Source organism: Hippocampus zosterae, chromosome 7, assembly GCF_025434085.1.
Source record: "Hippocampus zosterae strain Florida chromosome 7, ASM2543408v3, whole genome shotgun sequence".
Taxonomy (NCBI): Eukaryota; Metazoa; Chordata; class Actinopteri; order Syngnathiformes; family Syngnathidae; genus Hippocampus; species Hippocampus zosterae.
The window spans coordinates 8,463,917-8,483,065 of NC_067457.1; the positions used below are offsets into that span (position 1 = coordinate 8,463,917).

Below are 19,149 nucleotides of genomic sequence, written 5' to 3' on the forward strand. Positions count from 1 at the left end.
CTCCCAAAAACGTTTTTAAACGTCCTTTCAGACTTGGTCTAGAATTGGCTGGTACTGAATCAGTTGAGAAATGTGAAACTTTCTTAAGTCACGGTTGGAATCGAAATTCGATTTTATTGGACTGTGTCATGAAGCACTTTTGTGTCGTTTCCTTTGGATACATTTTGTGTGGATTTTTTTTGTTTGTTTGTTTTTTGCTATACAGTATAGGTTGGAAGGTGTGTTTACTATTTTGGCCACAAGAGGGCGTCACAGTCAGCAGTTGTGATTTATTCTAACCTGTTGAAATAACAGAATGGCAGGGGGGGTCGTTTACAGAGCCCATTCCAACGTCGGCGACGTGAATTAAAATCACTTCTAGGTCACGAAAAGTATCTATTACAGCTTTGTTTTTATTTTCAAATACATCAACATACGGTGCAACAGAGCAACTTATTGAAATGAATATGGTTACATTTGCAAAGAAATCAAGCGCTGCAGAGAGACTTGCAAGCAGCAGATGGGTGGAGGGCAATAAATGTGACTGATTGCCATTTTTTTATGCTTAAAAATAGCTTGGGTTTGTTTTTGTTTTTTTGGTTTTCGAACTTGTGCTAATACATGCAGAAATAAAGCCCGACAAGCAGGCTTCACAAAGCCTGACAACCAAAGAATGATGATTTCACTTGACTCCATGGGGTTCTGTCAGAACAAGTTCAGAGTCGTTCTGAACTTGTCCCGTACGGGTTTATCATCTTTGTGAGACTATTTGGCCTCCTCACTCCCTCAAATGTGCCGAGCCGAGCCACAGCACGCACACGCGTACAGTCCGGCACGTGCCGAGGGGCCAAGTGATTCCCATCACTTCCACCACCTTCATCCATTTAGCCACATTCATTATTTAAGAATACAAAACCACTCAGACAAATGCGAGCTCATTTAAAGATTCTCTCACTCACCGCACTCCGACGTTTGCCACATAAAATATGCATCTCTTTTTCGGGAACAATACTTGGATGATGTCACTCAGTAGACAGGCCTATGTGTTGATCGACTTGGTGAGGATTAAGAACCAACAAGTCCTCCAGACGACAAAAATACAAAATGAGAGAGAGCGCAGCATTAAAAAAAAAACTATAAAATAGGCTTATATGGTAACTATGTCTCATTTGCAAAATCCCCAGGTCGCGTTCCGATGAGCTGTTGATCATTTTCCTCATAATCACAAATCTGTGTCTCCGCCTAACTCGGTGTTGACCACAAATGTTAAGATTTGAGATCAGAAATACTGAACGTTTAAAATGTTTCGGCTTTGACCACATTACGTGATAATCATTCAGGATAAGTCTTTCAGATATCTCTGATCATGGGATATTTGCTGGTTCATGAAGTAAATTTGAAGCTTCATTTTCCCAGAACTGCAACGCAGTATTTACTTTTCGGTGTGTGGTTGTGAAATGAGATAAATTGTCCTCAAGGGAAGAATGAGCAGCAACAGGAAAACATAAGTGTGCATTTATTTTTGTCATTTCTAGTCGTGTATGGTGGATGCTCACTGTGCTTGGAACCACGGCTGAATAACAACAACAAATGTAGTACAACAAATGTTTTGTCAATAGAAATGTTGCAGAGAGAAGACTAAGTACCGTACAGTGGAAAAGGAGCATTGGTGTATATTCATGGGTTTCAGAGAAAAGGTTTCTCAATTAATTGATGATTACTTTGCTAACAAAATACTAATTGACATTTTCACTGCCATCCAAAATCCTGCCCCGCCATCAGGTAGAAATGCTGGTTATGGGGCTTGTAAAAATCCCTCAGTTTCTGCATCACTTCCGGGTCGATTGAGGCATGGGTCCGCCCTTTGGTCTTCCCCAGGCAGTGGGGTTTACTACTCCCCTCGGGTTTCTTCAGGCAAGGGAAGCCTTTTGTTTTGTTGAAGTAGAAGTGTTTGTCTGTTACAATCCTCTGGAGACCCAGAAAGTCCTGGACTTTCCCCACTTCCCCGGCTGGATCAGAGATGAGCCTTTCGCCGCTGACCAGATGCACTTGACTCCGGGGGAACCAGGCCAGCCACCGCTCCATGTGCTGGGCGTACAGGCCGATCCATAGAGGGCTCCACTGAGCATCAATCAGACCTGAAACAGAGATGCAGGATAGGACTGAAAATGAACATTGCCAATGACACCAAGTCATATTTTTATAGAATGGGGGTGCGGCAAGAACCGTATATATATATTTGGTTTTGTCGAAGGAGAAGAGTGCTTCTCGGCGGCACGCGTGCATCAGCACTGATTTTGATGGGGGGAATGTCGGCGCTATTTGACTGTCGCCACTTGACAGCCCCGTGTGATTTTTCACAGCCCTGTTTTGTTCAGCAGAGGTGTCTGCGCTGTTGGACAATCTGTGTTGGTGGGGCTAGATGGATGGATGCTGAAACGCGTGGAGCGAGGATGCGTGTTTGGAACTGAGAGACGGCGCTTGGAATTGAAGCGGATTTACACGGGACAGGAGAAGTGAACCAATGTTTTTTTTTTCATCAGTGGATGCTACAGCTTCTTGTTTACTTTCAAACTTAGCTTGTAGCAGACGCGTGGGACGTCATGCAAGGACACTTTCATCTACAACCGCTTCCAACAACAAGGCATATGCAGGAATAGTGGTTACGATCGCAAGACTGTCCATATATTTTGTTATGTTGTGCTGTATGAGCGTAGTTTGTTATTTTATGTTCACCGTTCTGTAAAGTGCTTTACAATACAATACAATACAATACATTCTGATTTATATAGCGCTTTCACAACAGCGGCAGCTGTAACAAAGCGCTTTACAAAACAGTTAACATAAAGTAAAATAATAAACACAACACATAACATAAAACACAAACAGTCGTGCAGTCCTAACCACTTTTCCGTCACACGCTTTGTTGTTTGAAGCGGTTTGAGATGAAAGAGGAGAGAATCAAAGTGTCCTTTAACCAGTGGATCAGAGACGTCATGCTCAAAATGAGCACACGTCGGCTACAAGCTAAGTTTCAAAGTCAACAAGAAGCTGTAGCATCCATTGACGAAAAAAGAGATTGGTTCACTTCTCCTGTCCCATGGAAATCCACTTCAATTCCAAGCGGCGACTCACGGTTCCAAATACGCATCGGTGCTCTTCGCCAACGCTCCTCTCTCCTCATCCTCAACTTCAGCGGCCATCCATCCAGCCGCACCGACGCCAACTGTCCAACAGCGCTGACATAGCCACTGAACAAATCGGGGTTGTGAAAAATGCTGCCCATTACTGGCGCAAAAAACACAAGCGCCCCAGGTCTGTCCAGCACCGACAGTCAATGGCGCCGACATTCGTCCCAATCAAAATCTGCGCTGGTACAGGCGTGCTGCCGAGAAGGCGCAACCACCAAGCACAGATACTGCTCCTTTGACGAATGTCGTGGCCAAAAAGCGCTGAAAACAGTCCATATCAGGTCCACACGATCAAACAACAAACAACATGTGACAAAACAAAAGACAAAAACAGCAAAAAAGAACAAAAAAGCAAGGCTCTTGAAGAGCACTTGCCGAAGGCTGCCTACTCGGGCGCCATCTTGGAAAAAAAAAAAAAAAAACTTTGTCACAGTTGCAGCTCTTATGAAAGCACAACAATACTGCATCAGCAATTATATATTGCATTGTCTTGTAGGCAAGCTACTTGTACATACAAGGAATAAGCAATGTTATAGAAAGGACAGACAATTCAAATAATTTGTCACCCATTATAAAAATAGCTATTAGACACAGCCCTTTACATCAGCAGTGTCATGATTTGGTTTAGGGACCACCAGGTGGCACAGCAGGGCTCCCCCGGCAACTGCACACCTGTTGGTCATAGGTAATTAAGGCATTAAAAGGACTCCCAGCCCGAACACTCAGTGTCGGGTCATTGTTGCTTCTTGCTACTGTCATGTTTGTTTGTTTGCTGCAATCAGGTTTGTTTCAGTCATGTTTTGGTTGCTGTTATGTTTTATCTTCAGTCATGATTTTTGTTTGCTACTTTGGACTTTGTTTGCTTGGGATTTAGTTTTCTGTGTTTTATAAATCTGCGATTGGCTGGCAACCGATTCAGGGTGTCCCCCGCCCACTGCCCGAAGACAGCTGGGATAGGCTCCAGTGCCCCCCGCGACCTTAGTGAGGATCAAGCGGTTCGGAAAATGGATGGATGGATGTTTTATAAATACACTTCTTCAAATACACCCCGCTCCTCTCTCCTGCCTGCTTTTTGAGGTCCACCACCACCCATGCAATGTGACAAGCAGAATGGCCATTATCTTTTTTTTCTCATCATATCACAAGTCTACCCCTCTATTGGATGCATGTAGCTTCTATTCTATGCGCCTTGTAATGCGGTGCGCCCTATATATGAAAACAGTTTTAAAATAGACCATTCATTGAAGGTGCGCCTTATAATCCGAAGTGCCTTATAGTGCAGAAAATACGATATATGATTATAAAATAACAAGTTATTCACACATTGATGATGCAGGACCAAACTGAGTTGGGGTTCAGTGCCTTGACCAAGGACAGTTCGACTTGGTCACGATGGAGAAACTACCACTGCACCAAAACTGAGGCTGAGCTATTAGAGTCTCACCTGTGGTACGATTCTTGAAGGCGAGGCTCTCAAAAGAAGGGATGTCAGGCGTCTTGGAGATGATTTGTGTGTAGTCGGATATAGCTCGGGTCACCGGGTCTCGCACGACCACGATCAGTTTCACCTCTTGTGACATCGCGTGGACTCTCGCTGGTGTTTCAATGGTAACAAAGTAGCGCGGTGTCTTCTCCATTACGATCTGGCCATTCAGCGCTTTGGGCATCATACTCCTGCAAAACAGATTAGACTATGTTGTGACGAGAGTCGCCAAATCAAATGCTGCCTAAATAAGGTTTATTCCATAAATTTGTTCCATATATAAATATTTATTCAGCGTCAGTGTCAAATTGTTTTGCCTAAACCACAAATGTTTGTCTTCACACCGATCTTTATGTGGTAATTATTTAAGACAAAGCCAAACAATCTACTCTCCCCCGATCTTTGCTGTATTTCGACAGGCACGTGCAACTCTTGGCTCTGACAATGTTATTTCACTAACATTGGGAACAGTCACCACACAAATGTGGATGGTATATTTGACTGAATGTCAAACTATGCGCTTGTCGATAGTCAAGCTCAAAGGCCAGCAGATGGGACTCTTTTCGAGAGAAATGACTCAAGAGGCCCCACAGGACCAGACGGAGACATCTGCCGCCACACCTGCCACGCACACCTGACCACCTGACCAAGCAGAATCATACACTGAATCAGTATGTCTTATTGTATCTCTTTTGAAACAGTGATGAATGTGCTTAGTTGTATAGCAATACCCCTGATGTCAGTTATTGACAAAGTTCTATAATTATTGTGTGATTGACTCGACATGATCGATTACTTATTGCCCACGGCCGGAGTGTTATTGGATTCCTTTTATTGAGCTAGAACCTGAAGACACAACTGGAAAAAATGCCAGTGATAACAAGGAAATCATTGACGCATGATCAGTCATCAATGGGGAGAAAGAAAAAAAAATGGTGTTCCTCAGGGATTTAACTATGTACATCTAAATTCCACACAGGAAGGAACATTTATTTATCTTAGTTGCTCGTGATTTTATTATAACAATCTGGCCTGGAAAATGTATGGCAAGAAAAGAAAATAAACATACTGCAAATATTAAATACATATGTGATGCGGTGTTATTTTTATCCAATCCTCTATTACCAGAGACACAGTCATGAGTAACTGAAGATTTATATATCCCAAAAGTAGAAGAAGGACACATGAGGGACACGAATAGATCTGGATGTTCCGTCGTGCAACTTTTATCGGCAAAGGTTTCATATGTGCTGGTAACTAAAGAAGCCATCAATAGTGTCACCTCCCCAATCTGTTCATGAATCTGACATACACACCCACACACACAGTGAATACATTTCATCGGATCTGAATGAGACACGCAGACTGCAGACTTCCTTTGTCCTCTCGGTAGCCTGAGCAGCAGGAGCCTTACAGTCTGCACGCCCTCACGGATACATTATGTATACAGATTTTAAAATCACGCAGTCAGCCATTTTTCAAGCAAACCTCTGGTTTCTGCAATTTCATTTTCTGAAAATACACATCCTAATGTTTGGCTATCAGACGCTGGACGGTAGTGTGTATGAATTCATGTTTGTGTGCATGAGAGTGTTTTGAGCCTTGGGTGACGGATGCAGGAATGATGGCCCCAGATACAAAAACATCCCCATTAGCAATCTGTCTGTACATAGCCAGAAGCCAAGAGCAGCCCCTCCCCACGTCGCCTCCACCATGTCATTACCTTAACACAAAGACTAATTAGTGCCCTCAAGAACACGTTAAAAAAAGATGATGTGTCATTTTATCAGGATTGGCCAGACAGACTGATCGACTGACAAAAATCCTGTAACCATAATAATAATAATATAATAATAATAATACATTTTATTTATAAGCACCTTTCAAGACACCCAAGGACAATTTACAATAACAAAAAAACACAACCATGAACAGAGAGGCAATGTTTCTCAATGATTACTTTTGCTTCGCCCACCCCTCGCCCCCTACCCAGGAAGAAGACGATATTTCACACGCACCCTACTCTCTGTCGCAACTATAAATAGTAACATTTGTCTACAAAAAATGTTGTAAGGGCACCTCTGCAGAGGACCTAACCTGCACACACTCTGACAATGACAGTGCCACTGCCACCTACTGTAGTGGATTGTTATACATCAGTACCAAATAATAGGATGATTATATTCCATCGTTATTTACACTGTGATTCGTAGTCTACTTCGAAAACGTGTCTGGATCCAGATGATTTTATTTCATGCAACCGATTGACGGAATAAGATTTTTTTTTTCAGTGTACCCAAACTAGTACAAATAAAAAGTGCAAAATTTTTGAAATGTGACAGATAGTACTGAGGGTATAACCGGAGTGTGCAGGGGTAGCTCATCAACTACAGTAACAGCTAGTCAGAAGAGAGGGAGAAAAAAATTCGAATTATTGATACGTGTGTGCCTCGTTCCACTTGGATTGGATGAGCGTTTGTCTCAAAATGGAAAATCGGAACCTTTCTATTCATGCGTTGGGTTGCCTGAATCGGAGGCCTGGACTACTGCCCCTCTCATTTCTTTCAATGGGACCACTGTGGCGTTGTGATGCTCAGTGAGACATAATGCAGTCCTCTTCCAATCATAAGAATGGACGCAAGCCATGATTGTGCAGTTCAATTATTGGTTGTTGTGATAAAATACAAAGTGATGGCACCCATTAGAAGAGTTCAGGTTGACTGGATTTGCATCAACCATATTTTCCGCACTATAAAGTGCACCTAAAAGCATTCAATTTTCCCAAAAGTCGACAGTGCGCCCTATAATCCGATACGCCTTATATCTGGTGTCACAGTCTCTTTATATTCCCGATTGAATTGTTTCCCTGTTAGTGTTCCTATGCCATCCAGTGGTAATTATTAACAGGAACCAATTGTAATGTAAAAGGATTCTGCCCGACACTAATTGACATGTGCAGTCACCAACAAACGCTCCAACAGACAATTACTTTGTGAGTCCTGCGCAGCCATAATGAAACAAGTTAACTACTGAATAAATGAAGGAAGAAGGGGACAAGCTAAAGCTAGCAAGCTAAATAGAGAATTCGTTCTCCGGATATTTAGCCCTTTGTGGATGTGAGTCCATGAGCTTTGTGTGCCTCAATTGTCTTCATAACTTTTGTCTTTCATTTATATGTTTCATGTGTTTGTGACCAGTTCTCACGGGTCGCTAAGGAATAAACCCCGTATTTGATGTAGCGTCATGCTACATCCTGAGGGAGCTACAAATGGATCAATATTTGTATTTTAAAAGTACAAATACAAACGTAGTATTTTAAAAGTACTGTAAAGCACTTTGTTACAGCTTCAGGGGTTGTGAAGGCTCTAAATAAATAAAACTGAATTGTACTGTATTTCATGTTCCGTATTTGGCAGCAGTTTGCGGGCGTTCATTTCTGCCGCCTGCACTCCTGTTACCTATTTGTCGGTGATTGCACCTGCTATATCTAGGCTCTCCGGCGGTCGACTTATTGCCAGAGTATTGTATGCCGTGCCACTGCTGTTGCCCATGTTCGTAAACATTATTTGAATTCAATTGCTGTTGGTTACATTTTCTTCTTCCCATGGGGATTATTCTAAGCGCATACGTGAACTAGTAACTGTTTAATCGCGTTGTCGCGTTCCATTATTTCCTCTCGTTCTCGTTTTTACCAGTGTTTTCTGTTGTTTATTAGGCGGAGTTTTTGTTTATAATAAATATTATCTTTTGGACGAAGTCCTTGTTGGTGTCTGCTATTTCGGGGATCCACTTATTCTCGTTTGCTCTGTTATGTACAAAGCAGTTCCTTTTCCTGCTTCGTGCGTAACGTGACATTAGTATTGCATTATATTCCCTTTGGCGTAGCTCCATTTAGTGGATGCTAAGCGCAACCGCAGCCACTATTGTCATTTCTATTCTGTGTGCCTTATTATGCATTGCGTGCGATTTACGAAAGCAGTTTTAAAATAGGCCATTCATTGAAGGTGCGCCTAATAATCCGAAGCGCCTTATAGTGCATGAAACACGGTATTTGGCATAAGTGCGGACAGGTTTTAGAAGTTGGCTGAGGAGACTACACATTATATGGAGAGGAAAAGGGGAGAACTGCCTGGCAATTCATGAGAAAGCAATACCTCGAATTATTTTTTCTGCTTCTGAAAAGTTGCCATCCATGTTTAAATCATCTTAACCACATCATTGGCTTGGATTTCAAACATGTAACTCACCTATGTCCTTTTCAATTTTTTCTTTGAAAGAGAATCAACTGCTATGACTGTTATGTATCAACAGAATAGTGGGAAGGTGTATTTTCCTATAAGAAGGTTGAGAAGTGACTGTCTGTTATTTCATTTTCATGTTGTAGTATTTATAAAAAAAAAATCAGGTCAAAGTGACCCAGTCAAAATTCCCCCAAACCTATTTTTACAAATTTACACTTTTTTTTTCTCCTTTGTAACAACCAGCTGGTAACATGTGACAGAGAAATTCCTGATAAAAGCAATCTGACTTTTAACGGAATTAATTGGCACTTTGAACGAAAGATCAAACATCCACTGATGTTTATTATTGTTTATGTGTTTATTATTTTACCTTATGTTAACTGTTTTGTAAAGCGCTTTGTTACATCTGCCGCTGTTGTGAAAGCGCTATATAAATCAGCATGTATTGTATTGTATTGTATTGTATCCAATATGATGAACAGAGGGATTAGCCAGCAGTTTATCATAAAGCCTCTGTTTGCCTTTGAGGAAGCTCTCTTTAGTTCGCAATTTCGCAATACTTCACCGAGACTCCCCGGTGGATTGATACGCGAGACTCGCCAAAGCCGCTGGCTATTGATCTTTTCGTAGGGGGCCTTAGAGTAACTATGTTGCCCACTAGGACGATGGTGTGATTGACAAGGAGGTGTGAATACGAGGCGACGGAGAATTAGACTGTGGATAATAATTCAGCAGTGGGTCTCAGCTGGGAACAAGAGTGGCAGGTGGAAAAAGGGGATGTCAGGACCCTCTAGAGCCCCATCAGTAGCATGCTGTGTCATGCAGTGTGTGTTCGCAAATGTGAAATGTTCCCCAGATGGAAGATGCAGCAATGTATTGTGGGTACTAGACTTTGCTGGATCAGATATGTCAACATTTACATATTTTGTGATCCAAGGAGAGAAAAAGGGCATTGGCTGCGTTATTTATGAGACAAATTTGAGTGTTTGAAAATGAGTCTGTATGCATGACTGTGTTATGAGGAGGCCTCTCATCGCCTCTGTATGGGGGACCATTTAAGGGGTCGGTCTATTGTGGCTGTGCCCTGTCCACTTCCAAGAGAAATCCATCATAGAGGTGCCCAGGGTCTCGAGGGACGGTCTTAATGAGAGCCGAGCTGCCCCACCCGTCTGGGCCCTCGTGACGATCGCCTCCAAAACAGATCCTGGACCAACTACACCTGAACCCCAGTTAATCACAAAATAAACAAAAGCACAGACTGAAAGCCAAGTCGGTTTATACGATTTCCTCCCTGTTTAAAAACAAGACAAGCAGAGCAAAAAAAAATTTCGAATGCTTCAAGTTGGGAAAACTTGAGTCGGCATTCATCTCTTTCATGATGTTTTGTACCCGCCCACTGAATCATGCAGAACATCGACTGTTGTGGCGGGCATTCTTCTTTGATTTGCATGGCAATTACATGCCATTGTAGGCACACAAAAACACAAGTATCACCATGCGCTGTGTCACGGTGGCACAAAGCCACGGACGGCCTCCCTTAATGAGTGCATTATGAATTGCAGATGGATCAGGATCATTGGAGCAGATGATTCGGCAAAGAATGAGTCATTTTTCGTCTTCCCGTTTGTCATGGGGATGATCTTGATGACATGCGTTTCAGAGTCTCGGAAACTAGACCCAGGGTACACCCTGAAATGGTGGCCAGCCGATTGATTTTATTTAACCCTTTGAGGAACAGTGGTTACTACAGTGGACAGCTTATCGTGTTATCAGGTTACAGGGTGCACGAAAGGGTTAATGGATTCAGATCCCGAGCTGTAGTGCTCTGGATGAGCTGCAGCTGTTTGATGCTCTTTTGAGGGAGTCCATGCCAGAAGACAATTACTACAATCAAGTCGACTGGAGATAAAAGCATGGGCATTTCATCCTGGAACACCTTATTGGCGCAGGGACCTACGCAAGAATCCTTCTCTGTATTCAATACATTATTCCAGAACTCCTCTCCTCCAAGCTTCGTCAGCTCAGTGGGTCCCCTGGCAGCGGATCGACAGCGTCAGGGCGCAGCAGGTGTAATAAGGCTGGAGAAACAACATCACACAGTCATCGTCCTCATCATTGACAGGAAGTGGAGCAGCTGGCGGCCAACACAACTTGGTGCAGAACATGTTCAAGTCTCAAGAGATGATTGCGGACTTCATAAAATATCCTACTTCACGGCTGCATGTCCAAAAGCTCTGCGTCAACTATCAAGACCTTCAAGTACTTGCCGCATCAGGTCCCTCAGAGCCAACATCAACCCCAATCCTGAAAAAGGCCTATCTGAGGATGTAGTTCCTGCTAATGGCCGGTCAAAATCTACCGAGGCTTTGAAGCTTACGTCCAGCAATCCGGGATGGAATTCCTGAAGCACGTATGGACATCATCTTAACCCTTTCATACACCAATAATGACAACCTGCATGATAAGTGGTGATCGAGTGGTTGGTATGTCGACCTCACAGTGTAGCTCCAGCCTTCCTGTGTGAAGTTTGCATGTTCTCCCTGTGCCTGTGTGGGTTTTCTCTGGGTACGCCGGTTTCCTCCCACATTCCAAAAACATGCATGGCAGGCTGATTGTGAACACTCAAAATTGTCCCGAGGTGTGAGTGTGAGCGTGGATGGTTGTTTGTCTCTGTGTGCCCTGCAATTGGCTGGCGACCGGTTCAGGGTGTCCTCCGCCTACTGCCCGAAGACAGCTGGGATAGGCTCCAGCATACACTGCGACCCTTGTGAGGATGAAGCGGATCAGAAAATGGATGGATGGATGGATGGATGATAAACTGTCCACTGTCGTAACCGCTGTCCCTGAAAGGGTTCATGACATCATTAGTGATGTCATATTTACAGTTTTATGATCCCGTCTCCTTTTGTTTGTCTTTTATTCTTGTTCATTTAGGTTGACATTGAGACTTGCATGAAAACAACCTCCCAAGCTTTGCCAGTACGCCACGGTCAATAACATTGATAAATCAGAGTGAACCGCGAGAACTGAAAATAAATATGTACAAGCAGACCCGCTGTCTGGAGGGCAAAAGTGTCTCCAGTCTATGATAAAATCTGAAGAAATCAGCCTTTACACACAAATGCGCACACACACACTCGCGCGAGCATGTGATGCTAGCCCTTATCACAATCTCCAGGGTTGAAACAGAGGTCGGTCCAGATGTGCAAAGTTGCACTAACAGTAGTCACCCTTCAACCTCAAGTCCAACCCATCTTTGAATCTCTCCTCCCTGCAATTCATCTCTCACTCCATTCACTTCTGCCCGGACGGAATCCATCAGCAAACCAAACATCGAGAGTCAAATGTTTTTCAATTTTCAACCAAGCAATTTTTAATGGAGGCTTTCGTAGCTACTGGGGGTTGGAAGAGCTGTGTGTAACATGACCCCTTGTGTTTGAGATAATCCCGCTGCAGGATAAAGCTTCCTGCTAATTGTAAGAGAAGCTGAGCTGACCAATGTAAAGCTCTCTAATGCTGGAGTGAACCCAAGGTCAGGGAGAGGAGGTAGAGGTATCGATCCCACGCAACACACTACTCAGGAAACTTCGAAGCCATCTCAGGGTTTATCACGCTGCTTTCCTTGATCCAATCTCCCTTCAAATACCATTACTGCATTTATCTTTTGGGATTCTGATCTCAATGGCCCCTGTGAAGCTAAAGGCTGCTTCAGGGCGGGTCTGATGAAGATTTAGCTGATCCCACTGCCCATTTGCATCGCTGTGATTGGTGGTTCGAAAGTACAGCTATACAAGCGTAGTAACTCAGTTCAAAAGCGAAATCGATCTAAAAGTGAATTACGCACAGAGCGAAACAATTCCTGAGTTATTTTATGTACATGAATTTGATTATTAGAATTTTACAGAGAATGAAAAACCCAAATTTACCATCTCATGAAGTTTGAATATTACATAACAAGCATCCATTCATCCATCCATTTTCAAATCCGTTTATCCTCATTGCCGGGTGTGCTGGAGCCTATCCCAGCTGTCTTTGGGCAGTAGGCAGGGGACATCCTGAACGGGTTGCAAGCCAATTGCAGGGCACACATAGACGAACAAACCAAATGCATTCACAATCACACCAAGGGGCAATTTAAAGTGTTCCATTAACCTGCCTTGAGTGTTTTTGGAATGTGGGAGGAAACTAGAGTACCCGGAGAAAAGCCACACAGGCACGGGAAGAACATGCAAACTCCATACAGGAAGCCGGACTGAAACCCTGCACCTCTGCACTGTGAGGCCGGTGTCCTAACCAGTCCAACACCATGCCACCACATAACAATCAATGAAAATGAATTCAAACCGAAATTAGGTCGGGATTCTTTTGGAAAGCATCAATATGACACCTTCACTTTTTGAGATAAACCACGGAAACTGGGCGGCCCGGTAGTCCAGTGGTTAGCACGTCAGGCTTCAAAGTGCGGAGGTGCCGGGTTCGATTCCAGCTCCGGCCTCCCTGTGTGGAGTTTGCATGTTCTGCGTGGGTTTTCTCCGGGTGCTCCGGTTTCCTCCCACATTCCAAAAACATGCGTGGCAGGCAGATTGAACACTCTAAATTGTCCCTAGGTGTGAGTGTGAGCGTGGTTGGTTGTTCGTCTCTGTGTGCCCTGCGATTGGCTGGCAACCGATTCAGGGTGTACCCCGCCTACTGCCCGGAGACAGCTGGGATAGGCTCCAGCACCCCCCGCGACCCTAGTGAGGATCAAGCGGTTCGGAAGATGAATGAATGAATGAATGAATACCACGGAAACTCATTGAAAGAAAAAACATTTATTTTCCACGATAGTCATACTTACTGAGATGCAACTGTAACATTGAAATCAAACAACGGTAATGTGGCATAATTAAATATCACCACAAAATGGTATCATACCCATCACAGACAAGTTTTGTCAATGTGACACATGTACTACTTGGTGGAAACTAGCCTCCCAATTTGGGTTTTTCTTATATGTTTGAATACAATCTGTTCTTGAACATTGTTCGGCTTTTCAAACTGAAAAGAAACATTAGTTGCCACACAGCATGTGATAGAGAAAAGGTGAAGTCACACTCAGCCCCGGACAACAATCTGCGTAACAAACGTTTGCTAATTAACTCAACATATAAAAAGTTTTAGATGTCAAAAACGTCACTTTAATAAAGAAATAGAAAACAATGTGGGCTCAGAACAACTAGGGGAACTATTTGAGCAAATTACGCGACAATGTAAGTAAAACAAAATGGTAGACTAATGAACCACAGTGTATTCCTCGGAGCTCTGCCTCGAGCAGGAGCCACAGTGCACCGTTGCCTCATTTCCGTCATAATTTAATCAACTTTATGTATCACTCCGTCAAGCATATGTATCATCCTACTTCCCATCCTGGCCCCACGAAAAGTAACAATTCTATTCCCTTCCTTGACCCCCTTGTTCTGTGTGTACTCTCGGTGTGCAGTATTTGTTAATGAAGTAGTGTGAGCACATCATTAACTCCCATTGTATGGTGACCTGAAGACAGAGATCAATTGACAGTCCTGACAGCGATGTCAAGTGGCTTGACATGCCGTGAGCCCCATCTGGCCCCGCAGGGATAGGTGACAATCTGGTGTGACACTCACAATCACCTGATGTGACATTTTCCACACACACAGAAAGGCTGAAGTAAAGGCAACAGTGCTAACGTGTTTTTTTTTTAAGAATACTTCTCTAATCTACATCACTATTTACATTCTACAGCATTGCGGTTACTGACTCAAAAAAAAAAAAGTACAGTGCTGTAAAGATCGAGTGACAAAACATTTTGGAAAAGCATTTTGGCAAATGTGTGTTTTTTTTCTTTGTTTATTTTTTAAGTATGCAATCAGCCGGTACAATTATTTGCGACCAGTTCATCGACCTATTGGCTGCCTTAAATGGTCAAAAATCGTATTGGCAATGCTCCCGACTTGAAAACAGGCACATGTGGCAATTTTCTAATCATTATTTGAGATTGATTTTTCTTGACGCGGTTCACTGACAAAAAAATAAAAAATAAAATGCGGTCACGACAGACAGTTGTCTTGATAATGACACATGCTGACGCTGACTTACTCCTCACTTCAAAAAGTACAGTGAAATTTCAATTGAATGGTAATCGGGTACCTGCAGGTTGAAACGGTGCATGAATGAGCACACAGGTGCAAAACGTGACAAGAAAGCATGGTGGCATCATAAAAAATTCTCCTGGTTGGAGAATAAAATGTCATAAACAATCAGTGGTTGAGTTTTAGATTTTTCATTGTTTGTTTTTTTTAAATCTCATTTTGACTTTTGTTTTTTAAATTAAGTTCATTTTAATTGGTTTTCAGAGCAGCCTTGTTAGTTTTTATTAGTTTTAGTTTTAGTTTTCATGTATAGTGTTTGTCGACTGCAAGATTTAAAAAAAAGGCGGTAACTAAGTATTGAGTAGTAAACTAAATTAAACTACAATTCTTAAATGACTGTACATTCCGTCACTGGAAAATTGCTAATCTTTGCCCAGCCTAGCTTCCAAATTATGGGCAAAGAAACTAGATGTGGGAGAAGTTTTTGCGGGAGCTCGCTCCAGTATTACAACACAATCCATCTAAATTCCAAATGGCTTTCTCACAGACACATTTTCCCAAACAGGAAGCTCACAAACATATACAGTACTTTCCACATCCACCGTTGTTTAGTCGGATACTATGTGGAAAAACTTGACGTGCCTTATCGTGTGTGTGTGTGTGTGTGTGTGTGTGTGTGTATCAAGTTAGGCTGCCGCTGACATAATTGAGCCAATGCCAATATTGAGCCTCAGCAATATACGGTAAGCTGGTTAGCATTTCATGACATAGTCCAGATTTGGCTACAGTTTTAATCTGCCATATTGGGATCATATTTATGCGGGCTTTATGTGTACTCATTGTGCAATATGCACAATTTTTTAAAGAAACGGAAGCCATCAATGTGAGATTCCGCTTAGAGGTAATATTTAGTTTACTCAGAGGCAATATTTCACTGCACAGATCCACCGCCTCCTTGTTTTTAGTGTGTGCGTGCGTGTGCGCAGTGAGGATCGGAAGTTTTGATGGAACAGGCTGAGAACAGAGCCACATGATAACAGTAACATCTGGCTCGGGCTCCAGAGATGATTACTCTGCAGCTCTGAGGACTCATCCTTCGGGCGTTGCTCTCACCCTGGTTTACACGGACACACGGACGAACACAAACACGGACAGATTGGTGGAGCCAGATGGCACCGTTCCTTTGACTATCACCTAAACCTCGGCGGAATAGCTGCAACGAGAGGTTTTGGTATGTAAACACAAAAGTGAGGAAACCGAAAGGCTGCTAATTGGTGCCCATGACAGAAATCCCATGATGACAGGAACCACGTCCAAACTATATGGACAGCTTAGCATTTAACGCCACAAGACGATACAAACACATTTTCATTATGATACTTGACTTTTATGATGAAGCGATGTGTACAGTACAGCGGGACGAGGCAGATGACATTTTGAGTTTCCCAATGGCACGCAATGAACTAGTTTGCGCAACGGCGTAAGAATACGTCGTCACGCAGCGCAAGAAGGCGAGCTGAGTGACGTTCATACCTTCTAATTAATTTGTTTTATATTTTTGGGCCTAGACGTGTGTGTTTCATTCAAATATTTACTGTAATTATGACTTAAATGCAGAGTTAGCGTAGGTTAGTGATAAACGATAGGGCCAATTCCAATTTGAGTGCAACTTTGGGTTGCATGGTAGTCATACAATAACAAGAAAGTAATCTAAGTTAGAAACGAATCGTTGGCTTTGTTGTTATAATGAGCTAAAATTATATCAATTCGGGTTCCATTCCATTTAGGATGGATAAATGCGTGGGTATATTTTAACAAAAACATCACTATAAGAAGCAGTCGTGGATAATTCTACCAAAAATGGTTCACTGTCAAACGAAACATAAAACAAAAAGAATTATGCTGTGCAACCACGCAAATGTTGCCTTCTACTAGTATAAAACTAACGCGCAATCCCATAGATGGGCAAACCAATAGCATCGATAGTCATGACAGTCAAGGCACAAAATAACAGTCACAAGCATATATTATTTATCCTCTGTGAAAAATTACTAACATTACAGCAACTTCCTGACTCACTTAAAATAGAGTGAGTAAGCTTAAAACTTGTTTTGTGTCTGCATGACTGTATTATAGTGCCCCCGGTGGTCCGGTCATAAGCACCAGGAGAAGCTGCAATGTGACGAAGTAATTCCGTTACTTACGGGCTGCATTTATATAAGGTAGAATGTTATCGAGTGCTATTTTCCTCATTAGAACAAAATACACTACATGGTTTTGTTAATTGTTGAGGATGCTGTGCCTAAGCAATTAATTGCTTGAGTTAAATTAATTAACTCAAGCAATTAATGTTTGAGTTACAAGTATGGTCACGGGATGAATTTCATTCGTACAACTCGGCACCTTGCATGTGCAACAGAGTGCAAATTGATATTCCCCTGAGGGATTTTTTATTTTTGGGGGGGGGTAAAATGTGAACGTATGAAGCCTATGTATGAATATGAATAAAACGTACGCGACTCCTAAAATGAAGTGTTAAATTTAATTTCACATATCATGTAATAATGTCATAACTTTTCAACTGCAGTTATGCTTTATTAAAATGTCATAGGAATAAAATACTAGTCCCTTTGAAACTCCAGAATAAGTTGCTGAGAGCATACCTGTACCAGTCCAGTCCGCGTGCGTAATGCCGGTCAAAGAAGTGCGGTTCGGAACCAAGAGCCCGGATGTCAGGATGGAGCCGCAGAAACTCCAGCAGAGCTCTCGTTCCTCCCTTCTTAACCCCGATGATCAGAGCTTGGGGTAACCTGCGAGTGGCCGTCCATTCTTTCCCAGAGCTGTTCGACTCCATCCCGCCTTGAGCCGCGAACGCACCATCGCCCACTGACGCGCCCACCCCGGTGACGTTCCTCTCGTACGGCCATCCCGGCGTGAGGAACCCGAACGCGTTTGGCTTGCTGTCAGAGTTCTCCACCAGTCCGGACTGGCAGCATCCGGCGAGGAGGTAAACCAGGGAGAAGCAGAGGATACTCAGAGAAGACGCGATGGTGAGCCGGTGGAAAAGTCTCCGCAAGTCCGCGTTTGGAAGATGGTGATGATGAGTGCAAAAAGCTGCCATCCCTCAGAGATCCATGTAGGATGAGAGGCCATTCTACCTCGCGTTCGGCTCACATCCCGGCATATTCACGCTCCGATGAGATTTTAAAAAAAACTCTTTCAGGGTGTCTCGTCTTGTGCGCTCCCATCCGGTCCGCGTCCGGTACGCATCAATTAGTCACTCACACGAAATTTGTCGCTTTCTCAAACTTGATTTACTTTCGCATAGAGGACTCGAGACCCCCTGGGGTGACCAGTAAACCTTAATCATAAATTCGAAACCGGCAGAGTGTTCGGTGCTCTATCCCCCTGCGCGGAATTACTCTGCAACTCTCCAGCATGGTTTATCTCAAGGGGATCTCTCTCTCTCTCTCTCTCTCTCTCTCTCTCTCTCTCTCTCTCTCTCTCTCTCTCTCTCTCAATGCAACATAATGGAACCAAGGTGTCCCAAAATAACACACATTATATAGAACATATTCAATGCACTCCCCACCCCCTCACACCCACTGTACTCACCAGGTCATTTATGTATTTATTTGAACCAAGATTGGTGAGCCAACACTAGTTTTGTTTTGTTTTGTTTTGTTTTGTTTTGTTTTGTTTTGTTTTGTTTTGTTAAATGCACATTCGAGGTTTATGAGCATTTTTAAACAACAACTTATCAATCCATCCATTTTCTGATTCGCTTTATCCTCACATGGGTCACGGCGGGGGGGGGGGGGGGGGGGGGTGCTGGAGCCTGTCCCAGCTGTCCTCGGGCAGTAGGCGGGGGACACCCTGAACCAGTTGCCAGCCCATTGCGAACAACCACCCGTGCTCACATTCACACCTAAGGACAATTTGGAGTGTTCAATCAAGCCTGTCATGCATGTTTTTAGAATGTGCAAGGAAACCAAAGTACCCAGAGAAAACCCACGCAAGCACGGGGAGAACATGCAAACTCAAACCCGCGACCTCTGCACCGTGAGGTCGACACGCTAACCAGTCGACCACCGGGCCGCTAACAACAACTTATAAACAATTAAAAATGTGTTTTGTTGGAAAAAAAT

General features: G+C 43.2%; 1 protein-coding gene across 1 annotated transcript; it reads right to left on the bottom strand.

Annotated features, from left to right (window-relative positions):
- Positions 1-40: 40 nt before the first annotated feature.
- hs3st3l (heparan sulfate (glucosamine) 3-O-sulfotransferase 3-like) lies at positions 41-18,505 on the bottom strand. The gene is made up of 3 exons (XM_052071234.1): positions 17,665-18,505; positions 4,615-4,844; positions 41-2,117 (listed from the first exon to the last, which is right to left on the bottom strand). The coding sequence occupies exons 1-3, from the start codon at positions 18,120-18,122 to the stop codon at positions 1,729-1,731; spliced, it is 1,077 nt and encodes a 358-aa protein (XP_051927194.1). The 5' UTR covers positions 18,123-18,505; the 3' UTR covers positions 41-1,728.
- Between the last annotated feature and the right edge of the window lie 644 nt (positions 18,506-19,149).

Excerpts from the sequence above, each read along its gene's own strand:
- hs3st3l (XM_052071234.1), bottom strand. The coding sequence starts at position 18,122 with ATGGCAGCTTTTTGCACTCATCATCACCATCTTCCAAACGCGGACTTG. Across the intron at positions 4,845-17,664 it reads CGCGGACTGGACTGGTACAG|GAGTATGATGCCCAAAGCGC; the intron begins GTATGCTCTCAG and ends TCTGTTTTGCAG. Across the intron at positions 2,118-4,614 it reads CTTCAAGAATCGTACCACAG|GTCTGATTGATGCTCAGTGG; the intron begins GTGAGACTCTAA and ends TCTCTGTTTCAG.